Raw genomic sequence first — 23,346 nt, 5'->3', positions numbered from 1 at the left:
CACCTCGTGGGGCCTCAGTTTACTCACCTGTAAATGGGGATTGGCACACCTCCCGTGCCAGGTGGCCATGAGGATTAAAGATCTGTGGGCCAGGTGCCTGGGGCTGGACAGATGCTTGGCTGACGTGTCATCATTGCTGGCCTTGTCATTAGCCTCTTATCAGTGGTAGGGTTATGTTTGCACAGTAAAGATTTGTCCAGGAAGCTGCCTGCTCCCCAGTGAGGGGTCAGAATGGGCCAGAGGAGGCTAGTAGAGCCTCCCAGGGTGGGGATCCTGTGGTCACCCCTGGCATCGGGGTGGGAATGGCACTGAGGAAGTGGGGGACAGGCGGCACCGATGGGGCTGAGCACTTGGGGTGAGAAGCCAGGCCTTGCTGTTTCTGGGGGTGCTGCAGTGGGCCCTTGTCTGGGTGGTCTGGGAGGGCTTCCTGGAAGAAGGGCCATCTCAGCTAAAGACCTGATGGGCGAAGGAATATCAGACCCAGGTGGTGGCATGTGCAGAGGCCCAGAGGTGAGCCCATGGCTTGCTTGGGATGGTGGAGGGCAGGACTCAAGCCAGGTTCCAGATTCCTGACTTGATTCCTCTTTCTGCCTTGACCCCTAGCCTGCCTGGGTGGAGGGAATGTCGGGGCTCTGTGTCAGAGCATCACCTGTCACTTTGATTTGGGGCCCAGGGAAGTCTGTCTGGTCTCCTGATGCCATGGCAACCTGCCGACCTGTGACAGCAGAGGGCAGCTGTGGCCTGGGTGTCTGGCAGGGGCGCACCTATGTGACAGCAGAGAGGGCTTTGGGCCCACCTCAGGGAGCTGCTTCCTGTGGGCTGCTTGCTCCCCTATTTGGAAGGAAATGTCACAGGCAGCCTGAATTCTAATAACCCAAGACAGGAGCGGGGTCGCCTGATGCGCTCAGCATTTACCCTGCATGGGAAACGCCTTTCACACTCATCAGGTTGAGTGTTCATGGTCAGAAAACAGACGCAACGTGTCAGCAGGAAGACTAATATGAAATCATCCACAGTTTCAGAAGAGGAGGGATTTTGGGTCCCATTTGCCACTCACAAAACTGACCATCATGAGGCTAAGTCATGGAAACAATAGAAATCATTATCATCATCACATAAATTGTTAGAAATAATACTACAATTAATATAGTAATAGTAGGGGTAAAAACAACAGTTCTTTTGTGTGGGCGCTGCTCCTCAGCTGGCATGACATGGCTCAGCAGGAGTGTGATTATGACCTGGCGCCCCTCCCAGAGGTGGACACCGGGGCTCAGGGAGGTAGAATTGCTTGTCCAGGCTCCCAGGGCGTAGGCTGCTGGAGCCTGGGGGCCTGTGCTCTCGCCGTTCCCCTAAGATGCCCGTCAGCGGCATCAGAGAGCTTTGCAGAGTGCAAAATATTTGGCCTGGGCTATTTCCTGGGTTCCACTTCCTGCAGACCTTCCAGTGGAAACACGACTCTGCCATTTGAAAGTCTTAAAAATAAAACCCAAACCCACATCTGTAAACCAACCAACCAGCCATTACGGGCTGTCCAGGATCTGAGGGTGAACTTTAGGGGCAGGGTGCCGAGCCCCACTCACCCGGGGAGGCCTGAGTGAGTTCCGGCTCTAAGCCAGAGTGGAGGCTGCAGACCCGGGGGAACAAGGGTCTGCCCTGGTGTCTGGACAGCTCTTTGTGCTCCTTCTTTCTCGCAGAGACGGGAGCTCAGGAGCTGGAGTGAGAGTAGGCCCCAGTCTAAATATAGACCATGCAGCCCGGGGGAAAGCCCACTGTGGGTGGTGTGGTGGGGAGGGGGTGCCTGGTGGAGAGGGGGGAACCATTTTCTTTTCCTGTAAATATTTTTGTCTCCGGGTAGGAAGCAGTCTTCGGGGTCCTATTGTTTGAGTACAATGGGCCCTCATTTTCCAGGAATGTTTTGGCATTTCCCCTCAAGAGTGGCAGGGAGGTTGCTGGGGAGAAGAGGCCCGGTGAGGAGACAGGCCTGGGGGTGGGGGATGCCTTGGGAGGGGCTGCTCACCTCTGACTGCAGCTGCAGAGCTCCGAAGCTAGGAGAGGTTAGGCCCCAGTCAAATTATACCTTCACCCTTTATTACACAGGACACATGTTGCTTTTTGCAGAAGGCCCCATATTTGTTGTAGAGCAGACGGAGGCTTCTGAGAGACAGGAACCCTTGACTCCCGTGCTCCTCCCACCCAGGAGCAGGGCTGTTCCCTCTTGGCCTCCTGTTATCTCCTTTCCGGAAGCTTCCCCGGTGCTCAGGCTGTTTATTCTCCCTTCCCCATCCCCAAATGTCAATCTGAGGAGCCGGGAGACTGATGCAGACAGAACCCCAGTAGTGGTCACGGCAGCTCCTGTGTATTGTACTGCCTGCCCGGTGCCAACTGCCTGCGTGATCCCTACACGTGTCGGCGTGGCTGTCACTGTCCCATTTTACAGATGAGGAAACTGAGGCTCAAAGAGGTGATGGGGCAGGCCTGAAGTCACTCCGAGCCTGTGGTAGAGTCGAAGCTAGGGCTTTGCAGGGAGGTCTCAGTGTTTCTGCTGCCCACGCTGGGCACGAGTCTGCCAGGGTGTTGGTCAGACGGGACCCCTCTGGGCTGAAGTCCCCTCCTCTCCCATCCGGGTTCGTGGAGACCATCTTGTCACCTGTCAGAGCCGGGGAGGCTCTATGGCACCACCTCCGTCAAGTTTGTGTTGCCCTGAGGGGAAACAGGCCCAGAGCAGGAAGAGAGATGTGCTCAGGTGCCGGCGGGCCTGTCCCCTCCTGCCGGAGTGACCGTGGCACAGTCACACTGCAGGGGAGTGGATGGGGAAGCAGCCTGCCTCGGGCTCTGGAGACCTTCCCGAGGAGGCCACCGTGTCTGCTGGGGCCAGGACGGGGCGGGGTCCTGCCTGGCTCTCCCATCACAATGCCTGGCCTGCGCTCTAGTCCCGGCATCACAGTGCCTCTGGCTGGACCTGGAGTGGGGAGGGGGCCTTCGCAGCTCCCCAGCCCCATTTTCCCCATCTGCCAAATGGGTGCGATGCTGCGCTGCCTCGGAGGCCTCGGTGAGGAGTGAGGTCAGGGCGGACGGCCTCACTCCCCGCCCCTCGCCGCCCACAGGTGCCCCTGGAGGAGCGCATCATCTTCTCGGGGAACCTCTTCCAGTACCAGGAGGACAACAAGAAGTGGAGGAACCGCTTCAGTCTCGTGCCGCACAACTACGGGCTGGTGCTCTACGAGAACAAAGTGGTGAGGTGCCCCCCAGGCCTCCCGGGCCCGGCCCAGCGCTTCTTCCACATCCCCGCAGCCCCCTACTCTGCGTTAATGCTGCACGCCCCCCGACTCCTGAACACGAGACCCCATACGTCCACCCTCAGCCAGCCACCGCACGTGTCTCGCTGTCACCAGATGCAAAGCCGAACCTCAGCATCTTTCCCTTCACCCTTTCCTGCCTGCCTGAAGCTGGGCACCCCCTCTCTGAGTGGCATTTCACCCATCCAGGCACCCAGCTCGCTGGGGGTCCCCTTTCACTCTGCCTCTCCCCCCAGAAGCAGCCCATCACTGGCACCGGCTCATCCCCATGGCCCTCCCGATCTCTCCACCTCCAGGGCCCTCCTCCCCCATCAGCCCCCTTCCTGCCTTGGGCTTCCACAGCCACAGCAAACTGGCCATTCCCCTGTCTCAGAGCACTCCTGGGTGCTGGTCCTGTCTTTTTTCCTTCCTGATGCCTCTGCTCGTAGCTCCCTGCCTGAAGCAGGGAAGCTGGGGGATGACTGTCCTTTTTTTTAAAATTTATTTATTTTGGTTGCATTAGGTCTTTGTTGCTGTGCGTGGGCTTTTTCTAGTCGTGGCGAATGGGGCCTGCTCTCTAGTTGTGGTCCATGGGCTTCTTCTTACAGTGGCTTCTCTTGTTGCAGAACACAGGCTCTAGGGTGCTCGGGCTTAGTAGCCCAGCAGCAGGTGGAATCTTCCTGGACCAGGAATCGAACCCGTGTCCCCTGCATTGGCAGGCGGATTCTTAACCACTGGACCTCTGGTCTGGGGATGAGTGTCCTTTGCCTTGGGCCCTTGGGGAAGACCCACCTGGTTGAACCACAGACCCAACTTCTTCTGCCACACATTCCTCTAGAACAGTCAAAGGACAGGCTTGAGCACTCTGTTTTGAGGCAAATCAGTGTTGTTCGGTCGTTCAGTTGTGTCCGACTCTTTGTGACCTCATGGGACTGCAGCCACCAGGCTCCTCTGTCCTCCACTATCTCCTGGAGTTTGCTCCAATTCATGTCCACTGAGTCAGTGATGCTATCTAACCATCTCGTCATCTGCCACCCCATTCTGCTCTTGCCTTCAGTCTTTCCTAACATCGAGGTTTTTCCATTGAGTTGGCTTTTCGCATCAGGTGGCCAAAGTATTGGAGCTTCCGTTTCGGCATCAGTCCTTCCAGTGAATATTCAGGGTTGATTCCCTTTAGGGTTGACTGGTTTGATCTCTGCAGTAGAGTAATATTTTGGCCACCTCATGTGAAGAGTTGACTCATTGGAAAAGACTCTGATGCTGGGAGGGATTGGGGGCAGGAGGAGAAGGGGACGACAGAGGATGAGATGGCTGGATGGCATCACCGACTCGATGGACGTGAGTCTGAGTGAACTCCGGGAGTTGGTGATGGACTTCACGGGGTCGCAAAGAGTCGGACATGACTGCGACTGAACTGAACTGAACTGAACATAAGCAGAGTCAGGAGCAACCGATGCCTTAGGGCAGCAGTTCTCAGTGCACAGAATCACCTGGAAGGCTGATGTAAAAACAGGTTGCTGCCTGTGACTGATTCATGTTGATGTTTGACAGAAAACAACAAAATTCTGTAAAGCAATTATCCTTCAATTAAAAAATAAATTCAATTAAAAAATAAACCTCCAATTAAATAAATAAATTATATTAAAAAAAAAATAAATTCCAAAAAACAACAACAACACACACCATGTTGCTGGGCCTACCCTCAATTTGATTCACATCTGCAGTGGGGCCAAGAATACGCATTTCTGATGAGTTCTCATGTGACTTTGATGCTGCTCATCAGGGACCGCTTTGAAAATCATTGCCTGGGAGGTTTCAGCCGCTCTCAGGAAATATGTTGAGTGGTGACCCCTAGTGGCAGGGTGCAGCATGGCAGCCCTGCTGTATGAGCACCTACATCAGAACTATTTTTTCTTCCCACTGGTGTAAGAGAGGAGTTGTTCAGTCGCTCAGTCGTGTCCAATTCTTTGTGACCCCATGGACTGCAGCGTGCCAGGCCTCCCTGTCCTCTACTATCTCCTGGAGTTTGCCCAAGTTCGTGTCCATTGAATCAATGGTGCCATCCAACCGTCTCATCCTCTGTCACCCCCTTCTCCTGCCTTCAATCTTTGCCAGCATCAGGGTCTTTTCCAGTGAGTTGGCCCTTTGCATCAGCTGGCCAAAGCATTGGAGCTTCAGCATCGGTCCTTCCAATGAATATATTCTCCTCCCAAGGGGCCTTGTGTGGTGCTCAGGACCTAGAAAGTTAGTGGGCAGTTCAGGGTAATCAAAAACCCTGGGCTCTAGAGGCTGACAGGCCAGGTCCACGTCTTAGGTTGGCTACCTTACCAGTTACGTGATGTTGGGGCTTGTAATGGTGCTCACCTCTGGATTGTGAGAATTCTGTGAAATAAAGCATTCAGGGTACCTGGTAGGTAATGAGCACTAGGCTGCGTTAGCTGCTCCTTGTAGAGGCGGCAGTAGCAGTGGTGATAACATTAGGTTGGCCAAAACGTTTTTTCCAGGTTTTTTTCCTGTAAGATGTTACGGAAAACCCCAAACGAATTTTTTGGCGAACCCAGCCATAATCACATCAGGTTGCTTACTGAGCCTTGCCGTGGCTGGCACTGTGCTAAACATTACCCAGTTATCTCCCTGGGTGCTTAGGGAGCCCTGTGAGGTAGGAACTATTATCACCCCGGTTTTATAGATGAGGAAACTAAAGCATGTTGCTGTTACTTAGTCGCTAAGTGGTGCATAGCCTGCCAGGCTCCTCTGTCCATGGGATTCTCCAGGCAAGAATACTGGAGTGGGTTGTCATTTCCTTCTCCAGGGGAATCTTCCTGACCCAGGGATTGAACCGGTGTCTCCTGCATTGGCAGGTGGATTCTTTACCGCTGAGCCACCAGGGATGCTCAAACTAAAGCACAGGAGGTGTTATCCTTGACATCACACACGTAGTACTTAGTGAAGCTAGGATTTGAGCCCCGAGCCTGGGTCCTGCTCAGGACACCATGTTGCCTCTAGTGACAATAATGATCAAACTCCTTTCTCTCTCTTCTCTTCCTGTCTTCCTCCTCCTCCTCCCTGTCTTGGGCAGGGAACACTGAGTGGGGCCCTGGGGCCAGGTAGAGACATGGGGTTTGGGCTTGGCCATACCTGTAGCTGCCTCCACCATCTCTCTTGCCCCCTCCTCAGGCTTATGAGCGGCAGATCCCACCCCGAGCTGTCATCAACAGTGCGGGCTACAAAATCCTCACCTCCTTGGACCAGTACCTGGAACTCGTTGGCAACTCTTTACCAGGTAAAGGGACCACCCATCCCAGGCCAAGTGCCCAGGGATTTGGCCGTAGAGTGTGGGGGGCATCCCTGGTTCTGGAACTCCATGTTTGCAGGAAGAGCAGCTGGGCGAGAGCTGTGGCAAGTGCCCAGCACAACCTGAACCTCCAAGGGGGGGCCTGAGAGGGATTTGCCTGAAGTCACCCAGGGAATTGGGGCCACACCAGTGTGAGTCCCACCCAGCCCCCACTTCCTGAGCCTGGTGATCACAGCTGTGCAGGGGGCTTACCCTGCCCCTTCCCTGGGTCCCTGAGAGGTTCCCGGAGAAGATGATCCAGGTGCCCCACTTTGTAAGCTGCCAAGTCAACGCTGCATTTGTGGGGAGCCATCCTAGGTGACCCCACCCCATCAGAGATACCCAGAAGCTTTGTGGGATCACGTCCACCTCTTAGCTGATCCCAAGGGGTAGTGAGATGCCCCTGTGTGAGACTTGATGATTGAAGAGTCAGCTGGAGTCTGGTTTTCCTGGATTCCAGCCCCTGCACTGGGAGGGCTGACCTTGGGGTGTTGTGGAGACCCCACGAGGTGCTGTGTGTGTGGTGAGCCCAGCACAGGGACCCAGAGCCAGAACCCAAAGAAGAACTTCCATTGTCCTGTTATTCACAGGAGTGACCAGGTCACAGCCCAGGACTACTTATCTCTGTGGATCTCGAATATCCATGCGGACAAAACAGAGAGAGAAAAACCCCCTTTTATTTATTCTGTATCCCCTGCCCCTACGCCTCCCTCCTACTTTGGACATTTAAGCCACCCTTTGGCTTCTGCAGCTGAAATTTGAAGGGAAACCCAAGACAGTAATGCTTGGCCCTTGACCCTGAGGGCTCCAACCCTGTGTTATTTGTGCCTCCTGCATAGAGTTTAGAACCTGACCCCATGGAGGTGGACGCATTACCAATGCTAAGAATTTCTGCCAGTGGGGCAGGGGGCAGGCCTTCTCTTAGCCAAGCTGTGGAGCCTGAGAGAAGCGGCCTCCCCACGGACTCTGGTCATTCCGGGACAGGCCAGCCCTCTCTGGACCCGGAGGGGCAGGGTGAGGGGTCAGCTGCTGGCCGTCCTCTGGCCGAGGGAAGCCACAGAGGGCAGCCGCTTAGTGGGTGCTGTCTCCACAGGGACCACACCGAAATCGGGCTCTGCCCCCATCCTCAAGTGCCCCACGCAGTTCCCGCTCATCCTCTGGCATCCTTCGGCACGTCACTACTACTTCTGCATGATGACGGAAGCCGAGCAGGACAAGTGGCAGGCCGTCCTGCAGGACTGTGTCCGACACTGCAACAATGGTGAGCCGCCCCTTGAGGCCCCGGGAGCTGGGAGGGGTTACCGGGTGCGTTGCTGAGTGGTGACACCTAGTGGCCGACTGTGGTGTGGCACCCCTGCTTTATGAGCCGTTTTCCTTTTCCTTCCGGGGTTTTAGAAACCACGGTCAGTTCAGTTCAGTTCAGTTCAGTCTCTCAGTCGTGTCCGACTCTTTGCAACCCCATGGACTGCAGCACGCCAGGCCTCCTGTCCATCACCAACTCCCGGAGTTTACTCAAACTTATGTCCACTTAGTCAGTGATGCCATCCAACCATCTCATCCTGTCATCCCCCTCTCCTCCCGCCTTCAGTCTTTCCCAGCATCAGGGTCTTTTCCAGTGAGTCAGCTCTTCGCATCAGGTGGCCAAAGTATTGGAGTTTCAGCTTCAGCATCAGTCCTTCCAGTGAACACTCAGGACTGATCTCCTTTAGGATGGACTGGTTGGATCTCCTTGCAGTCCAAGGAACTCTCCAGAGTCTTCTCCAACACCACAGTTCAAAAGCATCGATTCTTCAGTGCTCAGCTTTCTTTATAGTCCAACTCTCACATCCATACATGACCACTGGAAAAACCATAGCCTTGACTAGATGGACCTTTTGCCTTTAACGTCCCTGGTGGCTCAGTTGACCTTCCCTGGTGGCTCAGTTGGTAAGGAATCTGCCTGCAATGCAGGAGACCCAGGTTCAATCCCTGGGTGGGGAAGATCCCCTGGAGAAGGAAATGACAACCCACTCCAGTATTCTTGCCTGGAAAATTCCATGGACAGAGGAGCCTGAAGGGCGAGAGTCTATAGAGTTAAGAAAAAGTCAGACGTAACTTAGTGACTGAACCACCAACCACCACTTTTCCTTCTGGTTTTTGGAAACCATTGTCATGCTGCCCTTAACCCTCTCCCTTGATGAAGACTGTTCTGTGACACTGAGAAAAAAATATAGGAAATTGTTTCCGAGGGATGCGGTTGTTGAGCTCCTGAATCACAGAATAAAAACCCTGATTCTGCCACTTTCCAGCAACATGATCTTAGGAGACCAACTTGCTTCTTGGAGCCTCTGTAAAATGGGGATAATATTTTCTCCTGTTTCTGAGAGGGTTTAGGAAGATTCACAGTTCTTGGTAAAGATTTTTTTATGGTGTCATTTCTTTCTTATCACTGACCTGCCTGGTAGTGTAGGAACTTCCCTTCCCCACTCAGGGCCTCGTTCTTGTCTATAAAGTTACAAGGTCTCTCTGCCTCACTTACTCATTCAACAAACCTTTCAGTGTTTCTCTGAGCCAGACCCAGGGCTGGGTGCTGAGAGTGCAACCGGGAAGCAAGACCTGGTCCCTCCGCACTCACTGCCGGCAGCCTAGGGGTAGGGGGGACAGATGTTAAACAGATGAGGACCCCAGGGGGTGATGAGTCAGGACTGTGCTAGGTGCTGGGTGGGAGCCACCCAGGGAGCTTGGAGGGTGTGTATATACTGGGGGGGTTGCTGAGCTTGTATGGGAGGAGGGGCTGACGAAGGCGGCATCCTTGAGGAGGCAGTGGTTCAGCTGAGACCTGAAGGATGCATAATTCTAGAACAGAGGGAGGCGTGTTCCAGACAGAGGTCACAGCGAGCATGAGGGGAGGCCTGGCGTGGGGGCACTTCAGAGGAAGACGCATGAGGCCCTGAACTTGGGAGGGGGTGCCCGGAAATGGGACTGGCGGGGCACTGGGGTCAGGTCTGGAGGGCCTTGTGAGGCTCAGAGGAGTTTGATCAGAAAGGCTTGATTGTCTCTTGGTGGGAGGGTGTGGGGGACAAGGGGCTTTCTGCCCCTGAGGGAGGAACAACCCTGTCCCAGACCCTGAACTTCCCTCCTGGTGACCGGGCCGCTGTCCCCCTCCTCACCCCGCCCCATCCCTGTTCCACCCTCCCTGGCTGCCGGCGCACCTCGGGCACAGCTCCACTTGGAGGCCAGACCATGGGCACCCATGCCTAGAGGCGGGCAGTGCGGTGACTTGGCTCACCTCACCTGTCCTCTGTCCTCTCCACTCTCCAGGGCCACCTCTGCCCTGGCTGGAATCTGCTGGGCAGCAGGAACCAGGTCTTCGGTCAGGCCAAGCCCTGCCGCCCACAAAGGGCCTCCTGTTTCCAGGTCCCTGGGGGCTGAGGGGCTAGGACTGGGCAGAGTGATCTGGGCCCTGACTGCCTGGCCCAGGGTACCTTTTCTCCTCCCGTCCTCCCCTTCATTCCTGGCCCGGGCCCCTCCGTCTCCAGGTTTCCAAGGCAAATGGCAGACCTGGCCAGGTGACCCCAGGCCAAGCTGGGTGGGGACTGACCAGTGGGAAGAAGGGCTGCCATTCATTTCCCCACGTGCACAATGGTGGTTGTGATCAACTAGATTGCTAGATTATGGGGAGGAATCAATGGGCGGGTCCTGGGTAGAGCTCTTGGCCCTGTGCCTGGCACATAGCGAGTGCTCCGCTGGGAGGCTGAGCGGGTCTGTGGGCAGGCGGGGAGGCTGGGGGAGAGCTGCTGGGGCTGGGTGGCGAGCAGGGGCGTCCTGCAACTCGGTGTCAGGAGCTGATGGGGCGGTTTCAGAGGAGCCTCCCCCACCCCCCACCCGCCCCAGAACTGTGGGAAAGTTCTCAGCTTCCTCGGAGGCTGGGTCTGGAATTTGTGGGGCCTGGAATTGCTCATTCCGGGGGCTGCCAGGAAGTTGGTGGGGAGGGCTGGAGGAGGCCAAGCTGGGTGGACGCCAGCTTGTCCAGGGTCCCCCTCACATCCTGCATTCCTGGAGCAGCTGGGGGCAGCAGGGGCGCTGAGCTGGGCTTCAGGGTGGGCCGGGGGTGCCGAGGTCAAGGCCTCTTCCTGTCTGCCTGCCGTCCCCCCCTCCTCTGCGGGACTGAGGAGTGCCGCTTCCTTTCTCGGCCTGACCCCAAGGACCCCACGGGCGGGCGGGAAGCCTCCAGGTCTCGCTGGAGCCACTGGGCCCGGGTTCCAGCCTGGGGCGGCCACCCTCTAGTGACTGTGTGACTTTGCTTCCCCGGGCCTTGAGAGCCACCGGCCCCTCTGAGAGCTGAGTGCGGGAACGCGTGTGGGGTTTTGGCCTCAGCCCACAGGGGCTGCCGTAACAGCCTGGGTGGCTTCAACAGCAGAAGTCAGCTTTTGCGCAGTTCTGGACGCTGGAAGCCCCACATCCAGGTGTCAGCAGGGTGTTTTCTTCTGAGTCTCCTTGACTAGGAAGCAGCCAGCGTCTCCCTGGGGTCAAGGCATAGTCCCTGCTCTGTGTGTGCCCTGTTTCTTTCTCTAGATTTCTTCTTATAAGGACACCAGTCATATCGGACCAGGGCCTGGCCTAATCCTCTCCTTTTAACTTAATTACCTAAGTCCTGGGCTTCTCAGGGGGCGCTAGTGGTAAAGAACCCTCCTGCCAATGCAGGAGATGCAAGAGACGCAGGTTCAATCCCTGGGTCGGGAAGGTCCCCTGGAGGAGGAAATGGCAACCCACTCCAGTATTCTTGCTTGGAGAAGCCCATGGGCAGAGGAGCCTGGTGGGTTTATAGACCAGGGGATCACGCAGAGTTGGACACGACTGAAGTGACTGAGCATGCACACGCATGCATCTAAGTTTCTGCATCCAGACATGGCCCCTTTCCGAGCAGCTGGGGGTCAGGACTTCAGCGCAGCACTTTGTCGGGACACGAGTCAGTCCCCAACAGCCAGGCTTGGGGGGAGGGCTCAGGAGGGGCCACCCTCACTTTTGACTCAGCCCCTCGGCGTGCAGAGTAGGGATGTCCTGAGGGTCTGAGGCTGCATGTCTGACCGGCCAGAGCCTGGGATGTCAGCTGCCTCCTTGCTGCTGCCCAGCCCGTCCTGCCACCTGGAAAGCGGCCCCTGCCCAGCACGCCCAGCTTGCTGTCTGCAGAATGCAAATGCCCGTGCATGAGAGAGGCTGCGTGTATAACACACAGCCAAATTTTCTAGGCAAAACCCGGTCTCAGGGAGACAGTGTCTCCCTCCTTAATTAAGCCTGCCTCCTCCCCCAGCCCAGCTGGGCAGCACCCACCCCAGGGCTCTGTGGGACCCTCCTGCTCTGCCCCCGTCGCTCCCTCCTGGATGCAGGTTCTGAAATGCTCACAGCCCCATCCCAGTCCTGGGAGCTGCCACTGCCAGGCTGGGTTCCAGGCCAGTTTGTCCACTGCTGAGCCCCCCTCCAGCCCTGACGGCAGTGATTCCTGGGTCACCCGGATGGTAGGAGGAGAGGCCCTCTCCACGCCAGAGAGGGGCTTTTTCTCTGTGGGGGTGACTCATTCCATAGTCATCACAGTGGGAGCTGGGATTTTAGAGGCCTCGGCTGCTGTTTGGCTCTAGGGACACAGCGGTCAGAGGCACAAGGCCAGGCAGGGGGCTGCCTCCTGCCAGGCTCTGAGGTGTTTAACCACGTCTTCCCAAAGTCGGATGTTGCAACTTCCTGCAGCCTGCCTCCCCAGCACCCAGATGGAGGTCTACGTCTTGTTCAGCAACCCCCTGGTCAGCCCGGGGGAGGTGGGCAAACTCCTCTGGGCCCCTGCCGCCACCTCCTCTAACAAAAGCAGCGGAATGGTGTTCCCAGCCTCCCGGGTGCACAGTGGTGGGCACAGCAGACCCAGGGCCCCAGGAGCCAGTCGGGGCTGCAGTTCCTGATGCGGGGAGTGCCCACCAGGCCTGCAGCTGGGCCCTGGCCTTCCCAGTCCACACTGTGGTCCCTGCAGCCCCTCCATGGCCATCCTGTCAACCTCCTCCTTCCGTCCCTCTCCCTGGGCAGGGATTCCCGAAGACTCCAAGGTGGAGAGCCCTGCGTTCACGGACGCCTAAAAATTAGGGTTAGGGTTAGGGTCAGGCTGGTCATAGTTCCCACTGTTCAGAAGGGAACACTGAGGCCCTTTAGGGTTTGATGATCTTCCGCAAGGCTTGGCAAATGACAGCCAGGGAGCCAAATTGGGCCCATCGCCTGAGTAAATCCAGTTTTATTGGCCCGTTTGTTCACACCCTGTCTGCGCTAACTTTCCTGCTACAGCAGCGGGTGGAATGGCTGGGACGGAGGTCACCAGCCTGCAAAGCTGCACGCATTTACCACCTGGCCCTCTATGGGGAGTGTGCAGGCCCCTGATGGAGGAAGGGTCTCTGGGCGCCTCTGGTACCCCCTCTGCTGTGTTTCGAGGCCTCTCCTGGTGGGGGGAGGGTGGGCTCCCCCAGTGGTCCTGGCTCTGCCACTCACTGGCCTTGGCCCCTTGGCAGTGGCCTGACCTTGGAACCTGTTTCTTCATCTGTGAAAGCAGAAGCAATGACATTGCCACGTGTTGCGCTGGGGGGAGGGTTTAAGGAGATGAGGAGGGTACGAAGGAGGGTTGTCTTGCTGCTGCTGGTGGATTGTCACCGCTGTTAACTGTAACTGCAACCTCTCCTGTCGCTGTTACTGCAAGAGCAGTGGGGGCCCGGGGTGGGGGCCGTCCTGCCAACCTCCTCCTTCCGTCCCTCTCCCCGGGCAGGGATTCCCGAAGACTCTAAGGTGGAGGGCCCTGCATTCACGGACGCCATCCGCATGTACCGCCAGTCCAAGGAGCTGTACGGCACCTGGGAGATGCTGTGTGGGAACGAGGTTCAGGTGAGGCCGGGGAGGCTGCGGAAGTCCACCCGGGGCCCAGAGGGTGGACTGAGCACGCCGGCGGGCCCCGGGGCACTGGCTGCAGGTTTGGACCCAGATGACCAGCTTAGGTTTGGACGGGTGGAGGCTGAGGTGGGCCACACAGGTGGTTATTTTTGTTCAGTTTGTTATCCAAGCACCGACCCTGGACTAGGGGCTGGGTGCGACTGAGAATAAGAGGGGCACAGTCCTGGCCCCTAGGGAGCTCTCTGTCTAGCAGGAGAAACACATTCGACTTCCATGTGCCGGCAAGCGGGGCTGGGGGAGTATTCTAGATGGGGAGGCTGCACGTGCAGAGGTCCTGAGCTGGGGCCCCTGCTGGATCCTGCAGGACAGCCAAGCAGACCATCCAGGGCCTCTGGGAAGGATGCTTGGGAGACAGGGCAGTGGGGACGTGGAGCAAAGGGCAGCTTTGAGGGGGGCTTGAGTGGCCGGGTTTGCCGGAACATGGAGAGGGGCTGGGCATGCTCCGAACCCTGCCCCTGCCTCCCGGTCCTAGATCTTGAGTAACCTGGTGATGGAGGAGCTGGGCCCTGAGCTGAAGGCAGAGCTGGTCCCCCGGCTGAAGGGGAAACCGCAGGAGCGACAGCGGCAGTGGATCCAGGTGGGTGGTCTGGGCTCAGGAGTGGGGGTGGGGGGCCCACGGCTGCCCGGCACCCCCAGCCGGACGCTGACGCCGACGCCCTGCCCACAGATCTCAGATGCTGTGTACCGCATGGTGTACGAACAGGCCAAGGCACGCTTTGAGGCCGTGCTGTCCAAGCTGCAGCTGGCCCGGCCGGCCATGGAGGCGGTCATCCGCACCGACATGGACCAGATCATCACCTCCAAGGAGCACCTGGCCAGCAAGATCCGAGGTAGGTGGGCCACCTGCTCTGGTTGTCATCACGGGGCGGGCGGGCTGGGACCACCCACCCTCGGGGGTCAGGCCTCCCTCCTGCCTCTTTCAGGGATCCATGTACATGTCACAGCGGTGACTCGATTCACTGATTATTTTTTAAAAGCCAGAATTAAATCTGAGCCCTTGTTCTTCCAACCCCTCTGAGTCATTTGATGGCTGTTATTTCTTTCCTTTGGCCTCATGGTACAGCCAGTGGGATCTTCATCCCCTGATCAGGGATCGAACATGCGCTTCCACTGCAGGAAGCCTTAGCCACTGGATCACTGGGGAAGTCCCAGGTGGCTTTTGTCTCTGTAGACCCAGATCTTGGTGACCTAAGTGATGTTAGGAGGTTCCGGCCTTCTGTTCATCTTTGGGCAATCAGATTTATCACGGGCCATTTTAGCAACATCACCTGGACTTCGGGTGGCCCACGTTGAGCCTGCCTGTCCTTTCCTGGGTCAGCTGGTCCTCCTTTCTGTCCTGAGCCTGGTGGGATCCTTTTGCTCACTGCCTCACCCACCACACACCCCCTGGCCATGGTTGTGGCGGTCATCAGTTCCCTGAGGGTTACTCTGTACCAGTTGTACTCGGCGTGAGCTGGCGAGGACACTGAGTTGACATTTATTGTGTGGAACAAACAGCATTAGCCGGACAAGGGAGGAGGAGGGACGTCAGAGCACCCTTGGGTGAAAATGCCTTGGTGGGACCTCTTGGAGATTGTCCCTGTCCACAGTTTAGGCTGAGCAAGAGCAGAATTTGGGCTCAGGGTTTGCACAACCCAGAGACTCCTTGAATCCACTGGAGCGTTTTTCATTTTTTTTAAAAAACAAAGGAGCAAGATCCCGCTCCGGCCCCCAAAGGTGAGTTTTCTCTTCCTCCATCTAAATGGAGAAACTGCTGACCTTGAGACCTTTACATGGCCGTTTTCTTTGCCTCTGGACATCATAGTTTCAGGAATTTGAGGATCCGACCACCTGAGGATGCCTTGTTATCTGTGCTCCACTGTTAACCATTTCTCAAGAACCCTTCCCTTTGCTCATGTTGTCACCAGTGGTCTTCTCTAAAGAGTGACATAGACGCCTGCCTCTAGCCTAGGGACCTGGGACGGTGGGGGTTGCTCCTGGGGGTGCCGTCCGCTAACCGGCTCCCTCGGCGCAGCCTCCATCCTCCCCAAGGCGGAGGTTTGTGTCCGGAACCACGTCCAGCCCTACATCCCATCCATCCTGGAGGCCCTCATGGTTCCCACCAGCCAGGGCTTCACAGAAGTGCGGGATGTCTTCTTCAAGGAAGTCACCGACATGAACCTGAACGTCATCAACGAGGGTGGCATCGACAAGCTGGGTGAGGTGAGATGGGCCCTGGGTTTGGTTTTGGGTCTGGTCTGGCCCCCATCAGGCCCTCACTGTGATGAGGGCAGGCCCTTTCCCTCCTGGGCATAACCTGTGAACAGAGGATCTGCAGGAGGCGTGGAGCCGGGCATGTCCACAGATGCCATTTTTGTGCCCCTCACAGATGGAGCCGGCCCCTCTCACTTCTGAGTTAGCTGGTTCTCGGGTTGAACGGCCTTCCACAGACCCCATGTTGGGGTAGTCAACTGCCTGGAGCCCCACATAGTTATCAGGTCTGGGAGATAGAATTGGCCCTGTGATCTTAGCCTCTTCTCCACCCCAAACTGAGGCGTTCCACTGACAATAATAATCATAGACTTTGAGAACCATAGAGGACCCTGGGGATCACGAAAACCCATCTCCAGATTTGGAGGCTGAGGAAACCAAGGCTCAGAGATGGTGAGCGATTTGCCCAGGGCTGCCCAGCACTCAGGCCGGCCTGTCTCCACACGCTGTGCTGCCATACCCCTCTCCTGCCTGCAGATCCTTGTCTTTCCTGTCCCAGGTCCTCCAGCGCTTTCCCTGGTGATCACCACCCCCGGATGGCCTTCCCTGGTGCCAGTGCCAGCCGCGGGGCCTGTACTCAGAGGGCCCAGGGGCTGCGGGGGCTGCCCGGCCCCTCCGGCGGCCCCAGCTCAGGTCCGTCATGTGTCCGTGCCTCCCTGCAGTACATGGAGAAGCTGTCCCAGCTGGCGTACCACCCCCTCAAGATGCACAGCTGCTACGAGAAGATGGAGCCGCTGCGGCTCGACGGGCTGCAGCAGCGTTTTGATGTGTCCAGCATGTCTGTGTTCAAGCAGCGAGCCCAGATCCACATGCGTGAGGTGGGCACAGGGCTTGCCAGCACCCTGGCTCTCCCCGAAATCCTGCATGTTCTCTCCTGCTCCGATCTCTTGGCCATGCTCTCGGATCTGTTTGGATGCCTGTCCCTCTGTCTACCTGGCTAAGTCAGACTCACCTCTTGGGTCTCAGAGACCCCTTCCTCCAGGAAGCCCTCCCAATTCCCTAAACTCCTTCCCACAGGGCCCAGACCCTCTGTTCCCCTGGGGCAAGGAGGGCTGGTGCTGGTGAGCCAGCGCCTAGACGTTCAGCATAGGAGTGAGCTAGTGAAGGGGTGTCTGAGTGCCTGGGCACCCCTCCTCCCGGGGGGCACCCCTTCACATGCCCTGTGGCACTCTCCGCCTCCAGCAAATGGACAATGCCGTGTACACCTTCGAGACCCTCCTGCACCAGGAGCTGGGGAAGGGGCCCACCAAGGAGGAGCTGTGCAAGTCCATCCAGCGCATCCTGGAGCGGGTGCTGAAGGTGAGCTGCCCGGCCAGGCCCTGTCCCTCTACCCCGCAAGGGAGACGGGGGCCTGGGTGAGACGGGTTGCTGATGGAGCCCCCTGACCCGGAGCTCCCCGCGCCCCGGCCCCTCTTTCCCGGCAGAAATACGACTACGACAGCAGCACCGTGCGGAAGCGCTTCTTCCGGGAGGCACTGCTGCAGATCACCATCCCGTTCCTGCTCAGGAAGCTGGCGCCCACCTGCAAGTCGGTGAGCAGCCCCCCACACCCGCCCGCCGCCCGCCCCCGCCCAGAGCCTGACCCGCAGCCCTGACTGCCCTTTCTCTGCCCCACGCCCGCCCCGGCCGGCAGGAGCTGTCCCGGTTCCAGGAGCTGATCTTCGAGGACTTTGCCAGGTTCATCCTGGTGGAGAACACGTATGAGGAGGTGGTGCTGCAGACGGTCATGAAGGACATCCTCCAGGGTCAGTGCCGCCGGCCCCTGGGGCGGGCGGCTGCAGAGCCGGGTGGGGCTGCCCTGCCGTGTGGTCCCTGTTAGGACTCGCACTGCTGGAGGGTGGCGGAGGTGGGCGCCCAGAGGCTTCCTGGTGGGGTCAGCTAAGCTACAAGGGGGAGACTTAGGCCGTGGGCTGCGGTGGGCCCACTGTTCGTGGTATGGGCCAGGGGCAGCGTCCGTCCCCATGCCTTAGTTACGTTGAGGGTCCTTGGCACTTTAGGAAGTGTCAGGGGAGTGATGGGGGTTAGGGTCCCACCCCCTGCTTCCCACACTGAGGCCTCGGAGAAGCCTGGTCCGGTCGCAGTGCCCACTCAGGCCAAGGGATCGTGACGTGGTCACATGGCGCGGGGTGTGCTGGTGGCCGTCAGCCCCCTGCTCAATGTCCCGTCACCCCCTTCTGTCCCGCAGCCGTGAAGGAGGCCGCCGTGCAGAGGAAACACAACCTGTACCGGGACAGCGTGGTCATGCACAACAGCGACCCCAACCTGCACCTGCTGGCCGAGGGCGCGCCCATCGACTGGGGCGAGGAGTATGGGGACAGCGGCGCCGGCGGCGGGGACCCCGGCGTCCAGGAAGCAGCCCCCTTCTCGGAAAAGCGCCGGCGTGCCAAGCAGGTGGTGTCCGTGGTCCAGGATGAGGACGTGGGGCTGCCCTTCGAGGCTGCCCCTGAGCCGCCATCACCCTCGTCCCCGGACAGCGTCACCGAGCTCCGCGGCCTGCTGACCAGGGATCTGCGGGCCGAGAGCCCCCCGCTGGCTGGCCCCCTGCTCAACGGGGCCCCCGTGCAGGAGAGCCCCCAGCCCGGGCTGGCCCCCGAGGCCACTTCGCCGCCTGCCTCACCCCTTCGGCAGCTCCCGTCCGAAAAGCTCGTGGGCCTTGAGCCTCCCAAGCCCAGCGACCAGGAGACCGGCGAGCAGGTGTCCAGCCCGGGCAGCCGCCCCCCCATCCACACCACCACCGAGGACAGTGCAGGGGTGCAGACCGAGTTCTAGGCCGGTCGCCCCCGGAGCCTCTGTTGGACACAGCACATGGGCCACTCCCTCCAGGGCCCTGGCTCAGCTCTGGGTGGGGAGCACAGGATCTGTGCCTTCCGGGCGGGGCGGGGCGGGGCCAGGGCTGGTGTGGCACCAGGGGGGCTGGACGGGGATGGGCCCACTTGAGTCACTTTATGGGTTTGGTCACACTTGGTTGCTCTGTTTTCTCTTCTGTGGGATGATCGTGGCTTTCCTGCTCCTGGTGGGAGAGGGACCAGGCACAGTGGATGGGGGCTGGGAGCACTCGGTGGCCCTGGCTCCCTGAGTCCGCCCTCCCTGCCTGCCTGCCTGCGTGCCTGCCTCTCTCTGTGGCCTGTTCCCCTGGTGGGTCTTGCCATCCGCGGAAGGAGGGCGGCGAGAGCCGCATCCACTGCCTGGCTTCTCCCGTCACCGAGGGGGCCTGTTAGAACCAGGAGGCCCGAGCGCCGAGGCCCGTCTCTGGGCCCCTGAGGCCAGTTTTGGAGTGGACTCAGGCCTGGCTCTCGCACCCCAGGTGAAGGGACGTGCAAGGAGGGGGTCTTGAGGCTGGGGGGTGCTGGGGGGTTGCTGGGGGAGGGCTGCCTCTCGAGGTGGGGTGGGAACAGGAAAGGCCTGGAACGTGCTGGTCTGGGGCGAGGACGTGTCTGAGGGAAGGAGGGGGTGACCTCTGCAGAGCTACTGCTGGCAGGGTGGGCGGGGTGCACTTGGGGGGGATGCTGGAAGCTGAGACTCTGCTCACCTCCACTTGCTGGGGTCTGGTCTCTAGGAGTTCCACTGTCCGGCTGGGCTGGGGGTGGGGACACTGCTCAGTGGCAGGGCTGGGCGGGTGTGGACGCTGTCTTCTCCGTGGGCTGCTTCCAAGGTACACGCTGTCCCCCGAGGGAACTGGCGGGGCTTGGGAGGGGCCGTGGGAGGGGCCGTGGTGCCCCAGGACACCAGGACATTTGGGGCAGGTTGGGGCTCTAACGCACCCGCCCTGACAACTCCAGGGCTGTTCATATGGCCCTGCTGTTCCCCCGTCTTCAGCTCCTTGTTCCTGAGAGTGAGCGTTAAGTTGAGGTCATCCCCAGGGGCTGGGGCCACCTGGTTTTCCCAGGCCCTCTCTTCTGCTGCTTTGAAGGGAGGGCAGGCAGGGCAGAAATCTACTCCTTCGGGGTCCTCACCGCCACCCCCCCCCCAGCCCTGCATCTCCCATCCCCTGGATGTGCTTCCTGGGCCAGGGCCTGGGACCCACAGGGCGTGCGGCACTGGCTGGTGCTCAGGGACCCCCTTCGAGTCCCCCCCAGCCCCACTCTCAACGCCAAACTAACCTCTTCCACCAATACATTCCGTCTGAAGACGCTCTCCTCTGGTGCCTTCTCTTGGGACTTTCCAATCATCCTTCCCAGATATTGTATTGAAAATATTATGCAAACTGTTTAAGCTTCTACTAATCAATAAAGTGCTTTATTTAAAGCCAGTGGCCCATGTGTGATGCTGGCTGGGTGGGAGACCTGGGCTGGAGACGGGCCTGTGCGCCTTGACTTTCGGGGCTCATTGCTTACAGGTACACGTGACCAGAGTTCTCCTATGAACCCATTTTCCAGAGGAGAAAACTGAGGCTCAGTGAGGAGGGGCACAGCAGGTAGGTGACTAGCCTGATGGCAGCTCAGACAGCTTCCTCTGCTGGGGGGTCTGTGCAGGGTGGGCCTCTGGCAGCTTCGGGCAATGGGGAGGGCAGCTGCTTTGTGGCCATGGTGGGCGGGCTCATGCTGGATCCAGTGATGCCAGTGCTTAAGGCTCCTGCTCACAAGGCGAGCGCCCCTGAGTACTTATGTGGGCTGTGCGCGTTACCTGCAGGACGAGCTAACCTCCGGGGGACGGGCACCATCATCACACCAGTGTGTAAACAGGCCAGGAGGGGCGGGGAGTCTGGTCGGAGGTTCTGGGTCATGGGGACACCTCCCCGCCGCCAGCTGGTGGGGACAGGCTGCCCCTGCTGGGTGGGCACCTTGGGGGGGGACAGTGGCCAGTGGCCGAAGTTCCGTCAACAAGGGTGGAGATGAGAAAACCGAGGCTCAGCAGGGTTTTTTGCTGTTGACTTTGGCAAGTCACCAAATCCAGCCTCAGACTGCTCACCTATAAAAGGGGGCCTCGTGAGGGTTCAAGGAGACCCGCCAAATGCCCTGCTCCACAACATGGCCCTGCCCATCTCAGGCCGCCATCTCCCCTCTTAGCTGAGCAGAGCTCAGGATGGGGTGTGTGTGGGGGGAACCTGGAAAGCAGGACTCGGTCCACAAGGGGCTGTCACCTGTTTCAGCCACAGGACTGACCGGCTCAGTGAGGCAGGGAGGGAGAGGGCCTGGCCCTGCGTCCCACCGGCTTTCACATGGGGCCCAGGATGAGCCCGCAGTGCCCCCTGGTGGCCGCCGGCCTGGGTCAGGGCCCCCTGCTGTCCCTCACTGAACAAGTGGGGACGTAGGGCCTGGAAGGCTGGCCAGGGTCCGAGTTACCTGGAGGCAGAGCCCAGGCGCCCCAGCAGGCCTGCCTCTAGCCCAGAGAGAAAGCTGCCCTCGGCTCAGAACGATCTGCCCCAAAACGCACGACCAAGTTCGGCTCTGCCGCAAGCACGAGGAACACGGCTCCCTCTGGACTTGTGCAGTGAGCGACCTGCACAAATGCACGGGTTTGGAGTCAAGATGCTTCTGTCCCAGTTGCAGGGCCCCAGGCCCCCTGGTCTGGGATAATGGTTACACAGCACACAAGGTGGCCCACACGGCCCCATCTGCTCCGAGGACTTTCTGAGCCTGTCTCCTGAGCCCGGTCTCTCCACCTGCAAAAGGGAGGTGTGGGTAACTTCACACACCTCACCGCCACTTCCCCCCTCCTCAGGCTCCACAAGGGCCCAGTGACGACTCAGGAGGAGCAGGCTGGAGATGGGTTTATTGATGTTCCTGCTTCAGGTCTTTGAAGCTCAGGGTCTGCTCCTGAGCTGCATGGGGAAAGGAGGTGCAGGTCTGCGGAGCAGAGGGGCCCAGAGCTCGGCGGGGGAGGGGGCAGCAGGGAGGGAGGCCAGGAGGGGCTGACATTGCTTGGGGCACCAGGCCTGCACTGAACACCTTCTGGCCAGTCGATCCCGGGACAGGCCGCAGTGGCCGCCCCTGCCCTGGGCCAGGGCTCCCACCACCCCTGCTGAGTGGGATGGCACTGCCCGGGTTCCCCTGAGGAAGACACCGAGGCTCCAGGAGGGGCTGTGACCACCGCAGGCAGCTGGAACCCTCGGTGCTGGCTCAGACGGAGGTGTGGCTGCCGCTGCTCCCACCCCAGACCCTGTGGTCCTGCCGCGAGGGGTCCCCCCACCCCCTCTACAGGATTTAAACCGCTCAGTACTTGGGCAGGAAAGCGCCTGTCTCAGCCTGGCCCAGGACGGGGGCACAGTGTGGCGTGGGGCCAGACCAGCCAGTGGGGAACAGGAGGGAGCAGAGCCCTGGGCCCGAGGGCGGCAGAGGCCGGTGCTCAGCTGCTGTGATAGATGCGGAGGCGCTGGGTGATGTCCTGGCGGCACAGTGGGCAGGTGCGCAGGGGCTGGGAGCACGGCTGGCAGCAGCAGACGTGGCCGCAGTTGAGGAAGATCATCTGGGCCTGAGGGTTGGGGGAGAGCGGGGACGTCAGGGCCCCACCCCGGCTGGTACCCCGGCCCCTTGTCCTTCCCCCTGAAGATTTGACCACACAGTCGTCAGACTCCATTCCCCGTCCACCCTGGACACGCTCCATGCCCCGGCCCTCTGTAGCCGCTGTTCGGGGTTGTGGGGGAGGGTGGTCCAAGGCCTGTCTCACCAGCCCTGCTGTTACAGGATATGCAGGTTGCTCCCAATTTAGGGATTTTTATGCACTTTGCCTCAAAATGACCCCAACATTATGGATCACAAGCTGTGGACGTTTCCATGCTTTGCCTCAGCATTTCCACTTTTTAGGAGAGACAGGAAGCCATTTCTGGGGCCCAGAGCAGGAGGGGTTTGGTTAAATTCATAACCAAGTCCTCCTCCACCCCCATATCATGGCATTCCCCGGGGCCAGCAAAGACCACGGGGTAACCAAACTGTTAACATGTGGCCTTTTCTAAGTAGGATCATGTGGTGGAGGAACAGGGGTTTATTTTATATACTATGTTAATTTTTTATAACAGCTGTTAATTTTGTTTTTAAAACTAAGAGTTTTGAAAAAAACCTCTCCAGAGAAAATTTTGTTGATATTTAATGACTTGGGAAATTAGCCTGCATGAATTTAAAAAACTCTTCTGTAAAAAAAAAAAAAAAAAAAAAAAAAGGCCCAGCAAATGCTGTCAGCGTTGCTCATGTTTTGGGTCCTGGGATCATGGGTCATTTTAATTTCCTGTATTTTCGAAAATTTCTAATGAACACAATATATTTCTAAACTCTCTGCAGAATGAATCACCCATGCCTGAGAGGGCGGCAGGTACTGGGCAGGCGGGTAGGGGGCGGGGATGGTGGCCCCGTAGGTTGGGCCCATCACCCCTAGACTTACCTCCCGTTCCAGGCACACCACACACTCTGAGGTCTGCACCTCCAGCAGCTCTGCGGGGGGAGCTGAGGGTGTCACTGCCTCAGGCAGCTCCTCGGGGGCTGTGGGCAGGACCCCGCCCTCAGGTGGCTTCAGCAGCTCTGTGGGGACAGAGAGAGGCTGAGCCAGGGTCCTGACCATCTGACCCCGTCCCTCCCCAGCCCAGCCTGCCTTAAGTGGACA

At 58.8% G+C, this 23,346-nt stretch overlaps 2 protein-coding genes across 8 annotated transcripts in view; one reads left to right on the top strand and one right to left on the bottom strand.

The window, feature by feature from the left end:
* NIBAN2 (niban apoptosis regulator 2) overlaps positions 1 to 19,149 on the top strand; it is a 51,778-nt gene extending 32,629 nt beyond the window's left edge. For both annotated transcript variants that reach the window (XM_055541207.1, XM_055541208.1), the window contains exons 3-14: positions 3,105 to 3,233; positions 6,453 to 6,558; positions 7,703 to 7,870; positions 13,382 to 13,497; positions 14,036 to 14,140; positions 14,231 to 14,393; positions 15,578 to 15,765; positions 16,476 to 16,631; positions 16,996 to 17,112; positions 17,238 to 17,345; positions 17,447 to 17,558; positions 17,999 to 19,149. In XM_055541207.1, coding sequence (XP_055397182.1) covers positions 3,105 to 3,233; positions 6,453 to 6,558; positions 7,703 to 7,870; positions 13,382 to 13,497; positions 14,036 to 14,140; positions 14,231 to 14,393; positions 15,578 to 15,765; positions 16,476 to 16,631; positions 16,996 to 17,112; positions 17,238 to 17,345; positions 17,447 to 17,558; positions 17,999 to 18,582 — 2,052 coding nt within the window. In that variant the 3' untranslated portion in view covers positions 18,583 to 19,149. The remainder of the gene's footprint in view (positions 1 to 3,104; positions 3,234 to 6,452; positions 6,559 to 7,702; positions 7,871 to 13,381; positions 13,498 to 14,035; positions 14,141 to 14,230; positions 14,394 to 15,577; positions 15,766 to 16,475; positions 16,632 to 16,995; positions 17,113 to 17,237; positions 17,346 to 17,446; positions 17,559 to 17,998) is intronic.
* A 1,715-nt stretch (positions 19,150 to 20,864) lies between these two features.
* The window catches only part of LRSAM1 (leucine rich repeat and sterile alpha motif containing 1), a 34,033-nt gene continuing 31,551 nt past the window's right edge, over positions 20,865 to 23,346 (bottom strand). For all 6 annotated transcript variants that reach the window (XM_055541197.1, XM_055541198.1, XM_055541196.1 and 3 more), the window contains 2 exons: positions 23,128 to 23,264; positions 20,865 to 22,224 (listed from right to left, as the gene is read on the bottom strand). In XM_055541197.1, coding sequence (XP_055397172.1) covers positions 22,099 to 22,224; positions 23,128 to 23,264 — 263 coding nt within the window. In that variant the 3' untranslated portion in view covers positions 20,865 to 22,098. The remainder of the gene's footprint in view (positions 22,225 to 23,127; positions 23,265 to 23,346) is intronic.

This window comes from Bubalus kerabau, chromosome 11 (genome assembly GCF_029407905.1).
Source record: "Bubalus kerabau isolate K-KA32 ecotype Philippines breed swamp buffalo chromosome 11, PCC_UOA_SB_1v2, whole genome shotgun sequence".
NCBI classification, from domain to species: Eukaryota; Metazoa; Chordata; class Mammalia; order Artiodactyla; family Bovidae; genus Bubalus; species Bubalus kerabau.
The sequence above is the reverse complement of the archived record's forward strand: the minus strand, read 5'-3'. Positions and strand labels throughout refer to the sequence as shown.